General features: G+C 45.6%; 1 protein-coding gene across 1 annotated transcript in view; it reads right to left on the bottom strand.

Moving 5' to 3' along the window:
• The window catches only part of TOGARAM1 (TOG array regulator of axonemal microtubules 1), a 778,500-nt gene that overhangs the window by 155,295 nt on the left and 610,325 nt on the right, over positions 1–12,880 (bottom strand). Inside the window, exon 18 of the mRNA XM_078659754.1 lies at positions 9,801–9,919. Within this exon, the coding sequence (XP_078515880.1) occupies positions 9,801–9,919 (119 nt within the window). The remainder of the gene's footprint in view (positions 1–9,800; positions 9,920–12,880) is intronic.

Raw genomic sequence — 12,880 nt, 5'->3', positions numbered from 1 at the left:
TAAAAATGCAAGCGCCAGTATGTTCACTAAGGGAGAAGAACAAAGCTACCTATCTATCATCATAACCACCCACCCCAAACCCTGCCCACTCATATGCTGCAGGACGAGATCGAAAGTATCGCTACCGGACCCTGCGAGAAAAAAGAAAAGGGGCCATAGAACACAACAAAGGCAAAATAACAAACCCCCCCCGCACCCCCCACCCTGCACCCCTGCAATAGCTACGGCCTACCCCACTAGCAGCGTGCCTGTCGCCCAGAGGAATACCCTAAAGAGAGAGAAAGAGAAGAAAGAAGGGGCCATAGAACAAAACAAAGGCAAAATAACAAACCCCCCCACCACCCTGCACCCCTGCAATGGCTACGGCCTGACCCACTAGCAGCGTGCCTGTCGCCCAGAGGAATACCCTAAAGAGAGAGAAAGAGAAGAAAGAAGGGGCCATAGAACAAAACAAAGGTAAAATAACAAACCCCCCCACCACCCTGCACCCCTGCAATGGCTATGGCCTGACCCACTAGCAGCGTGCCTGTCGCCCAGAAACCGGGCCGAAGACGGCTGTAATGCCAGAAACCGGTCCCCGGAAGCTTGTTTCCTTCCCAGTGTAAGAATTGGCTTTTGTAGTTTGGTTTGCCCTGTTCCCATCATGCACTGGGACAGGAACAGACTAATTTGCATACAGCCAGGTTCTGAAACTGGGATGGTGCAATGAGCTAAAAAACGGTGTTGGATCTAGCCCTGATCTTTTGACTGGGTGAGAGTATTCTGCTTAATTCAGAGACTCTGTCCCTCACCACCCCTTGTTGTAAATATTTTTGTCCACCCTAAGCGTGGAAGGGTATACTCAGACATGAGTCCCTTGCTCATTGCACCATCAGGATTCAAGCAAGCCGGGCCGAAGACGGCTGTAATGCCAGAAACCGGTCCCCGGAAGCTTGTTTCCTTCCCAGTGTAAGAATTGGCTTTTGTAGTTTGGTTTGCCCTGTTCCCATCATGCACTGGGACAGGAACAGACTAATTTGCATACAGCCAGGTTCTGAAACTGGGATGGTGCAATGAGCTAAAAAACGGTGTTGGATCTAGCCCTGATCTTTTGACTGGGTGAGAGTATTCTGCTTAATTCAGAGACTCTGTCCCTCACCACCCCTTGTTGTAAATATTTTTGTCCACCCTAAGCGTGGAAGGGTATACTCAGACATGAGTCCCTTGCTCATTGCACCATCAGGATTCAAGCAAGCCGGGCCGAAGACGGCTGTAATGCCAGAAACCGGTCCCCGGAAGCTTGTTTCCTTCCCAGTGTAAGAATTGGCTTTTGTAGTTTGGTTTGCCCTGTTCCCATCATGCACTGGGACAGAAACAGACTAATTTGCATACAGCCAGGTTCTGAAACTGGGATGGTGCAATGAGCTAAAAAAGGGTGTTGGATCTAGCCCTGATCTTTTGACTGGGTGAGAGTATTCTGCTTAATTCAGAGACTCTGTCCCTCACCACCCCTTGTTGTAAATATTTTTGTCCACCCTAAGCGTGGAAGGGTATACTCAGACATGAGTCCCTTGCTCATTGCACCATCAGGATTCAAGCAAGCCGGGCCGAAGACGGCTGTAATGCCAGAAACCGGTCCCCGGAAGCTTGTTTCCTTCCCAGTGTAAGAATTGGCTTTTGTAGTTTGGTTTGCCCTGTTCCCATCATGCACTGGGACAGGAACAGACTAATTTGCATACAGCCAGGTTCTGAAACTGGGATGGTGCAATGAGCTAAAAAACGGTGTTGGATCTAGCCCTGATCTTTTGACTGGGTGAGAGTATTCTGCTTAATTCAGAGACTCTGTCCCTCACCACCCCTTGTTGTAAATATTTTGTCCACCCTAAGCGTGGAAGGGTATACTCAGACATGAGTCCCTTGCTCATTGCACCATCAGGATTCAAGCAAGCCGGGCCGAAGACGGCTGTAATGCCAGAAACCGGTCCCCGGAAGCTTGTTTCCTTCCCAGTGTAAGAATTGGCTTTTGTAGTTTGGTTTGCCCTGTTCCCATCATGCACTGGGACAGGAACAGACTAATTTGCATACAGCCAGGTTCTGAAACTGGGTTGGTGCAATGAGCTAAAAAACGGTGTTGGATCTAGCCCTGATCTTTTGACTGGGTGAGAGTATTCTGCTTAATTCAGAGACTCTGTCCCTCACCACCCCTTGTTGTAAATATTGTCGCCCAGAAACGTCCCTAAAAGAGAGAAGGAAAGAAGCGGAGGAGGAGAGACAAAAAAACACACTCCCGGACTCCCTTACCCTCCACCAGACGCAACCACCCGGAAACAAGTGCAAAATAAATGTAGCGAGATGCACAATCAATCCGGGAAGTATGAAACATACCACCCGACTCCCGCATTTCACAGGTCACAATCCCAGCAGCAGATTAAATTATTTTCACGTATCCTAAAAAGTCCCACAAGTTAACCCTGGCCAGTACTAATGTCCACTGGAGCACTTATAACCCAGGCCACTGCAACAATGAGAGAGGTAAAGTTTCCATGAAAGTTCAAGTCAGTATAAGCAAGCCAAATAAAGGATAAAAGTTCACGATCTCCACAGAGCAAGCGAGGAAAAGCGTGGAAGGATGATAAAACTTTCCAATAGTCACAGGTGATCTTGTTAAGGCAGTCAAAGTTGTCCATAGTGATATTCGGCAAGATAGGGTTCAAGCAAGGGACGCTGACAATGTCCACGGGCGCGCGATCTGTCTCATAGGAATCAGCAGCGCGAAAGGGATCCGGCGTCTGCACAGGGACCTCGAAGTTGGATACACGATGTTTCACTGGTAGCACCGCTGGCTGCGATGATGGCAAAAAGCCGCTGTCCGGTCTCCGGCAAAGATCATACATTGTTACCGACAGTGCCTGGTAGTTGACGATGATCTGTGAGTGGAGCGATCTAATGGCCGCCATTACGGCGCGCAGCGGTGGTGTGTCTTTCGTCCCCTCCATCTCCTCTCGTAAGCAACAGATCAGGTTGCAGACCCCGGAGGCCGGCTACTCCGGGGAAGCAGGCAAATCTGGAGCGGACACCAACCACGGGCGCTCTCACCTCACAATTTTGCACCTTCGCCGCTGGTCGGGGCTTCTGTCCGCACCCCCCCGACAAGCTTACTATGTCTCCGGGCGTCGGATACAGGGCCGCAGCAAACGATGTGTCACGCCGTGGCGTGTGCGTTGCAGGCAGGATACAAAATCGCCGTTTAAAACAGGTAGATTATGTTCCCGTTCGGGAGACCGGACAAAGCCCAAGGTTCACAGCCGATGTTGTTCAATTCCAGCCCGGATGGGTTAGAAATCGAGGCCCCGGCTTCCACTCCCAGGTAGGCCGAAAATGAAACACGGCGTATCTCCGTCATCCGGTGGGATAAAAAGTTCGGGATTGCGCCTTCAGAGTCAGTCACTCCTCATATATACGGGAGTCCGGTTGGAAAACAGGATAACTTGCAGGATATACGAGCTGCTGGCGGAGGTCTGCGGAGCCGGGAGCTTATGCGGCCATCTTGCTTGCTAGCGTAGCTCCTCCTCCATAAAGTAAACTTTTAAGAATAAATTCTACAAGTGAATCTTAGATATAGGAGGCTGGCATGAAGCCACATGAAAGTGGAGAGGGCAGCCAAATAGCCCTTTAATATACTGACGGCTAAGGCCTGCCGAGGAAACTATATCACAAACCACAGATCAGCTTTAAAGGCATGACTGAATGGGACTAAGCAAGAATCTACATATGTATTTTATGGCAGGTTTTCAAGCAGCCTAGAAGACATCAGCTAATTCAAGTAAAAAGAGGGACTTTCACTGGCACCACTAAATCTCCCTTAATGTAGCCATACCCTTTGGGGACTGGGAAGAAATCCCTGACGACCCTGCTGCAAGAGCACATGCACCCTGTGTGACAGAGAAAGAGGGAGTAGAGACCTGAGTTTCAACATGTTGCAGTGCCAAATCCTTCTTGTCAAGTTTAAGACAATCTAGGTCAGCTGTGCCCAATGCACCTGCATCATCAGTAGGACTCTCGATACAAGAGTGATCAGCAGAAATGCACGGAACAATTCCTGTGACCATTTGGTCATTAGAACAAATGCCAGCACTACAAAGTACAAATATTGTAGTTCCACAGTGAACCTGCGTTAGCGCCTGAGGGGGGATATTATTTTCCAATAAAAGCAGGTGCCCTGGAGTTGACTGGACACCAGCTAATCCCCATAATTGAGGACCAACAGAACCTGGCTCAGAGTCTTTATTTGTCCTGCCACAGGAACACATTCAAAGGGCAAAGCTCCACGACAGATCTCGCACGCAAATCCTTCTTTGGAAAAAAAAAGCAAAGGTAGTAAAATCTTGTGCCTCGCACCGCCTAGGGCATCACCTTGTTGCTCAGATATGAATTTACCTTAAAAAGTGAAAAGACAAGAGGCGTTTGGCAAAACAGGAACAAGTTGGTTTAATAAAACGCAGCAGCCGGGAGAATATTGCCAGAGTAGCATCTAAAGAAAGTCTCTCATTGTACAGAAGTTTGGGCCGACCATTTATACAATTTGTGAGGTACAATAAACCGATCTGGCATTCTTGGCCTAAACAAACAACAAGTACAATCATGTGATAAGGGGGACACTGGTGTCTCTCAACCTCGGGGAAAGCTAGTGTGAGCAAGTGTGTATGTGTTCAGATGTCAGAAGTGGGGAGTGCGTGATCAATACGTGTGGTGTGTATGCTATATCCTAATGCGTTGAGTGTTCCTAACTTTATGTGGCATCTATCTTTGTAGTATTTTGGGAATACGTGCTTTTGGCCAAACATGTTTTATTGGGGCCAATTTCCACAGACCTGTTTGTGGTTAACTGCCTATCTGTGGGATCGATCCGGGTTTTCCGTGGGTTCGCATTTGTCTTTGGGCTAAGTGTAACTCACCTGTGACCTGTCAATCAGTAGGCTCAGGTATGGGTCGCAGGACCTGTCTGACCACTTATCTCTGACTCTGGGTTGATTGGGAGTTCACCTTGGTGAATCCAACAGCAATGCTATGAGTTCGTTAAAATATGTACAATTAACACGGCAGTCATTGATATCATTTTCACTGACATAATGAATATTGTGCATACAGTTGTCATAGCGCACATAGATATTGTCTTTCCTGATACTGACATTGTTATCCGTGCACAGATTATGGCATACGTTGACATTGTTTCTACTAGTATCAACATTGTTATGCAAGACCATTTTATGGCGTGCATCACCGTTGCATTTATTGGTATTGCTGTGGTTGGGCCTGCATGTATCATGGCGACTGACAGCACATCCTGTAGGAAAGAAAGCGGCGAATAAGGGAAAGCAAAAAGGGTATGATGTAGCCATTGCGTGCAAGCTGGATCATCAAGAGATCCACAGTCATTGTCTCCCAGTGGGTAATCAGAAGCTGGTGGCAGAAGAGGAGGGAAGGGGCGTACAATAGGGTTGGGGAAGCACAGCCAGCACATCATGGAGGCAACTGGAGACATTACAGTTAATGGTCTCTCTTAGATCCACCTTTGCCTCAGAAACAAAGCATTTATATTTTGGACTGTTAGAGAAACAAATGTCACCAACAGGACTACTGTGCATGGGGAGGCCCTGAAACTTTAGGTACTGTTGGTCTAGCTGTTTTGACATGGAGGATAGGCACAGTGAATGCAAACTGTCACTACTGTTTTTGAATTATTCCAGGAAGGGATTTTTTCTCTCACTAGAGACATTCACTGTCAAAGGGCATGTCCACTAAGATCACCTGGATATCTGCCAAGACGTTTGTGGAGGACATCCAAGTGTGTCTGCACAAGGTAACATCTGTAGTCATGAACTGAGCAACTGCAATAGTCTGCTATTACAGCCTCTCATCAACATTTATCGATAGGCATCAAGGTAACCATTGACCAGATATAAACATGGCTTATGCACCGAATCATATAGTCAGTAAGACTGATAACTCCTTTTCGGCAGCTCCCATACAATATGGATGTATTGGCCAGAAGGCATGTTAAATTAGTCATAAGAAAAGACTTTAAAGTCCATAGAATGAAGCCTCCTGGACTTTCAGTCTGGAGAGGCGACAAGATAGGCATTAGGACTAAGTTTAACAGAATCACCAAACTATCCGGACTGGGTTGACACAATAGAATCATTGGATCCAAAGGTGCTGGTCTTTTTTTTGCAATTTGTCTGTGGACTGCTGGGCCTGTGAAGGGCTTCTCCCAGGCAGTCAAAACTGATTGCAATGGTCACTTGTTGAAAGGCAGCAGCAGTTGTGATACTGAAGTAGATGGTTATAATGTTACTTTTTTCCTCATTGGTGGGTAAGGTTAACGTCCTACACGGCTTTTCATAGCACTGAAGTGAATAAACTGACTTCCCCTGAAAGATGTTCTGAAGGGTACAAGACGTCTCTTTGTGGAGAAGTACATAGAGCATTAGCACCTTGTAAATCCGGGAAAGGTCAGGTTTAGTATTGTATGAAGAGAGGCGGTCATTATCCTGTAAGCCTTCATCATCTTTGCACCAATGGTCTTTGTCCACCACATTGAGAGCATCTGAGTTCAATTTATAAAGTTTCTACATCCAAACAAATCTTTGAACCCTAATGTAGGGCGATGCTAGGGGGTTCATAATTAAAACGTGTACAAACATTCTTGCAACTTGGATAACATCAACCAACTTTGAAGATGACAGCAGTCATCAATGCTGGATCCAAGGGGAGGGCACCCCTAATGATGCAGGTAATGCAGAGGGCATGATGTTTGGTGCCTTGTTAGGCACTGACTTAAATGTAAGAGGTACTAGCGTCAGACTGTGAAGGTGCGAAATCTGGTGGCGTCAGTATTGCCAGGTCCGCCAAACCTGAAAGAGTAGGAGTGTGATCCAGAAGGAAGCAGAGCCGTCCTTAAGATGATGAAAGGCCTTGAGCTATGTAGGCTTAGCACATGGAGTCAGGCACTTGAGATTAATCATTTAAGGTCGAAGTCTAGCAGACAGCACAGCTGGGGGGGGGGCATTCAGAAAGCTTCTTGGGAATGTAATCCACCCATTGCTTTGTGGCTTGTAACTCACATTTGCTTGCTTTCTATTTGATGTCTTTATTTGTTTGATACAAAAGGGGGTGGTGATGGATGGAGCATCTGAATCAATCAAACACTCACACCCAGTCAAAAGATCTGGGTTTAATCCATCACCGTTCTTTAGCCCACTCTGCCACCCCAGTTCAGACATGGCTATATGCAAATCAGTCTGACCCTGTGCCTCATGGGAACAGCCTCAAACAAATAAAGCGGTACAAAAGGGGGGTGGTGATGGACGGAGCATCTGAACCAATCAAACACTCACACCCAGTCAAAAGATCTGGGTTTAATCAATCACCGTTCTTTAGCCCACTCTGCCACCCCAGTTCAGACATGGCTATATGCAAATCAGTCTGACCCTGTGCCTCATGGGAACAGTCCAGCCCGAACTGCCAAGCCATGTCTTCCCTGGACCGGAAACAATCTTCCGGGGACCGGTTTCGGGCATTCCAGCCGTCTTCAGCCCGGCTTGCTTGAATCCAGTGGCAAAGTGAGCAAAGGACTCACGTCTGAGCATACCCTGCCACACTTATGGCGGCCAAAAGCGGTACAAAAGGGGCTCACTTTGCCACTGGATTCAAGAAGGCCGGGCTGAAGACGGCTGTAATGCAAGAAACCGGTCCTCGGTAGCTTGTTTCCGGTCCAGGGAAGGCATGGCTTGGCAGTTCGGGCTGGACTGTTCCCATGAGGTACAGGGTCAGACTGATTTGCATATAGCCATGTCTGAACTGGGGTGGCAGAGTGGGCTAAAGAACGGTGATGGATTAAACCCAGATCTTTTGACTGGGTGTGAGTGTTTGACTGGTTCAGATGCTCCGTCCATCACCACCCCCCTTTTGTACCGCTTTATTTGTTTGAGACTGTCCAGCCTAAGATTGTCCCTCATGAAGAACATTCTTTACTTACTGTACCCTTCCAAATGCTGCCTTTCTCTAAATAGGCTATTAAATCCTGTTCTTTAACTTGTCATAACTTGTCACATTAATTGTGCATTCAAAGACAAAGGTCAAATGTCAGGATCTGTCTTACATAGCTTGGTGTCTTTTTCTTTTCTGATTTCAAAGTTAGAGGATGTATGTGACAATCTTGCTGTGATCGTTTTTTTTTCAAGCACACAACGAAGTTTAAATGTCTGTAAAAAACTGTGCAGACATTTCACTCTATGCTGCTGTGCTCTACCCTGCATTCTATGCAACGCTACACTACACCACTGCACTTTATGGCAATGTACTCAATGTAACTCAAGTCTACTCTGCAACACTCGACACTCCACTCTGCGAAACTCTATGCCAACTTATGCTCCTCCATGCCAATCTCCTCTATGCCACAAACATTTAGCCATGCTGAACAGTAGCCATGCTGGTGTACATCATGGATAAAAGACATTGGAAAAGTCAATAGCTCTTGCAAAGGCGAGACCTATTGGCTTTGCCAATGCGTTTTTAATATTGAAACCAGCGCATTTGGGGAGAAGAGACTGGCGTGGTGATCAGCATTAATTCTTTGAACTTGAGCTGGACCATTTCCTCACTATGGATGTTCTGTGTTCTTTGTGCCAAGAACTCTGGGATATGGCTGTCTATGTGGTGTCTTACGTGAGTGGATTAATTAATTATCAACAACAGGGGCAGCCCTGAAAACCTAAACCAGGGGCAAACAACACTGGAATCCAAACAAGGGTTCAAGTTGACACAATATGTGCATCCAATTTTTAAAGGCCTAACAAAACATTCTAATGTGAGAAATATGAAAAGGTATGAGAGACAAAAATGTCAATGAAGAAGCAGAAGAGAAAGAAGAAAATAGAGAAAGAGAAAAACCCATGTGTGAATATATACAATTCATGGAAAAAGTTTTTATTTATTATTGTTAATTGGATGCACGTTTACGTGAGTGGGCCATAGACAGCTTTGTGGAGGCTAGGCTGGCTTTGGTCAAAAAAAAAACTTGGCCTCCCATTCTCTGAAGGTCTTCAGATGCATTGAGGAACAGGAGTTGCAGGCGGACGGATCCTGGTTCCAGCTGTCATGTGGAACTAGTAAAAACATATTTTTAAAGCATATATAGTATGGATTAAACATTATGAGGAAACATTTGACCTAGTCAATTTCAAAAGTGGAGGAATTTCATCAGTCGGCCAACTAGAGTGATCTGGACACATGTCAATAAGACTTAGAAAAACGGGAACTGTCATCGATGCATTATTCGTTGTCTTGTATCTCCCAGTGCCATTACATTCTGGGTGGGTTAGGCCTCATGGCACCACCTACCAGAGCAGGAGCGATACTGCTGGGAAATGTTGCAGGAAACAGTCTGATGCCTGAAGGATATTCGCAAGGTGAGGAATCTGGGGGAAGAAGTATCACTCAGAACCCATGAGTTGGCAATAGCAGCTCAGTGGATATCTGAGTTGTGGGCTGCCTGATAAAATTAACGAGGATACAGGTAAGCAATATTTCAGTACATCTAAATTATGGCAGAAATACAGTTAAAGGACAACCCTTTCACAACCATGTTTTCACACAACTTTGCATCTTAATTTGCATTATTGTATGTAGCTTAATGAACTCACTCATGAGACGGTCATAAGTCATTAAGAACCCTCTCATAAGACAGTCACATGGTTCGACTGGAAAATTTCTCTACAAGAGAATAACCAGATTTATGACAAATATGATTAGATTCTCACCTTTCAGTAACATTGAGTCCATCCCTAGATGTAGAGGAGGACCTCATGCCCCGGAAGCTACCATAATGAGAACGTCTACCTTTTGCAGAGGGAGTTTCGATTGGCATCTCTCCAAGACCCTGTAAAAGAAGAAAATCAAACAAACTCTTAAAGTGTCACCTCACTGCATTTCAGTGTCTTGAAAGGGTGCACCTTGTTTAGTACACAAAGCTAATATAAATGTTAATTAAGTTGAAATAATGGAGTAGCAGGAACTAAAGCAAACACAAGGAGAATATGGACAGAGCGCTGAAAGAAACTAAACACAATGGCATCTTCCTTCCCCTGGTAACATTTCAAAGCAAAAGATCGAACAGTCACAAAACACCAATGCTCTTCGAAATCACTGTTTTTATTACTGACTCTAGGCTATACACATTTTTTTTTAGTTTGATGTGTTTCCTAAAGGCTGAGTGACAAGATAATCTGCTTACTTTCCAAGACTAAAATGTGATGGAGCACCAGCACATGGAGCCCTTACATGTGATACCGAGTTAATGAAAAGGGAGGGAGTGGCAAGTAAAGGTCAAACAAAGCAACAAGGTGATTGAAATATGTGGAGACTCTGGGACGAGGGAGAACGAAAGTAATTGTTATGAGAGAAACGAACGGGGGAGAAGAAACTAGGGATAAAATAATGTGGGTAGAAAAGCAATTGAGTACAGTGGGATCGAACAGAGCAATATAGGAACTAGTACATGCAAGATATATTCAAGAAAGGGAGAAAGAAAACAAAAGATTTAAAGAAAATACAGAGAAGTGGGGAGTGAATGTTCTTTATATGCAACAAAAAGAAAACACATTGCAGACAGAAACAAAACACACGCACTCACATGGAGTAACAATAGGAAAAAGTAGTTCACTAAATGTGAGCAGTGGAAGGATAAATGTCATCTAAACAAAATGATGGTAAAGCAGCAGTGCCACATGGGAGAGACAAATACAAGAAGAGGAAGGAAAGCTATTGAATAAAAAGCAAGCAAATGACATTGACAACAAAGCAACCAATGGCAAGCAATGGGCGGGGCTAGAGCGAGTAGCTGGAAGCCTACCAACAGGGGTGGAGGTAGTACGGTAGAACGTTGCTGACCAGAACACAGTGATCTGCAGGATTGTTCTACTAAAATTAGAGACCCCCACAAAATGAAATGCTGTAAAGAATATATGCATTGTCTACAAGTTCCTCTTTGCCTCAAGCTATGCTTAACGATAAGAACTTCACCCTCCGTAATGCATTTATTCTTTCTCCATTACACTCAGAAACTAATATTCACAACTCTACCAGAGAAGTCATGCCACCCTATGTATGTCTCTCTTAAGAAGGACCCCTAGGACCCTGACATATATTGTACATTGTTTTTATTGAGGGCCAGTGACCCATATTCCCCAGGACACAGGAGACAATAGGTACGTGCCTATAGTCAATACACACCAATGGAGACTTAGAGGTTATCACCCTAGCACAACCTCCATTAAAACATATACAATATTATAAATGCTCGGAACTGGAAAGAGAAACTGCAATTGGGCCCCTTCCAAAAGTCTACAGGTATCAAAGATATCTGGATAGGTCACCTCACTAACTTATATTGTGGCATGCTTCATCACCGGTGACCTATCCATAATATGGAAGGGATAATACAAACATGGTGGACTCAACTGTATTGTGGGAGTTCTTATTAGTTCTTTTAAAACAAGTCTGGAGTTGGAGTCGCTATTAGATTCAAAGATAACATCAACGGCACCACCTACACTGATAACCCTACCAGTTACAAGGAACAGTTCACGTTCAAGATAAACATCACAGCCGACTTCACCCTCAGCAGACCCTTGTATACAGATCACCAGGGCCCACACTAATTTCGCCAGTTACATCACGGATTTCATTGCACTACTCATCATCAATGACCAAACTCTTAAGGCCCTTCTTGAAACCTCGGAAGCCTTGGCCTCACCCAGCACGTTACCAAATCCACCCACATTGCCAGACACCTACCTATTGGACATGATTTTCTTCCCAATCAGCTACATCACAGTTGACAAGCCAGCAACTACACCCTGGACAGACCCCACCCTCGTCAGTTTCAGCATACCCATTCCCCACCACCAGAGACTTAACATCACTGGACCTGCCTGCCAGAGGTGGTGTAGCATCACAGAAGAGGAGTGTGCTTCCGCCCTCTCTGCGTACTGGCTCCACTGCACCAGCAACACACCAAAAGCCATCAAGAACTTCACCAGCTGGACCACAGCATGTGCCAATACTCTGGCTCCCTTCAAGTACAACCCAATGGCAAGAGCCAGACCACAGGTCAGTTGGTACACAGAGAAATGTAGGCTGATAAAACGCCATTGCAAACAACTGGAGCACAAATGGAGAACAAGTCAAGACACCACAGACAAAGACATCTTCAAATCAGGCATAAGACGCTCCCACCAACAGATATAGAACACCAAGGGCACAGTTCTTCCAGATCAAAGCAACAACAGCAGTAACCACAGCAAGGAAATCTTTTCTAACATCAAATATTTCTCTGCGAATCCTTCCACCTCCTGCAACACTACCCCCTCACAAGACCTTTGCAACAAGCTCTGGGAATACTTCTGTAACAAAATCCCCTCCATATACATCATCTTTGACCCTCAATCGGACCCCATCAACATCCTATCACAGCCGAGGAATGAGTCCTGACCAAGTAGCGCGTCACTATCATCAATAGAAGGAAGACCATCAACTCCTGGACCCTATCGGACCCTGTCCCAACCACAAATACACCAAAGGAGTGCTACAGATCAATGAAGCACTCACTTGTTCTCAATGCCACCACTCGCGGACACCTGGAAACATACCACAGTTATGCCCCTGCTCAAGAAACCATCCACTAACCCAGTGACGCTTTACAATTGGAGACCCATCTCCCTCCTATCATACCAGACAAAGATCTTAAAAAACAAATGAACCGGTGCCTCACAGACCAGCTTAGCAACCACCAGTTCCTTGACGCCACATGGTCTGGATTCAGGCCAAACCACAGTACAGA

This window comes from Lissotriton helveticus, chromosome 9 (assembly GCF_964261635.1).
Source record: "Lissotriton helveticus chromosome 9, aLisHel1.1, whole genome shotgun sequence".
Taxonomy (NCBI): domain Eukaryota; kingdom Metazoa; phylum Chordata; class Amphibia; order Caudata; family Salamandridae; genus Lissotriton; species Lissotriton helveticus.
Note: the sequence above shows the minus strand (reverse complement) of the source record. Positions and strands in the feature narration are given on the sequence as shown.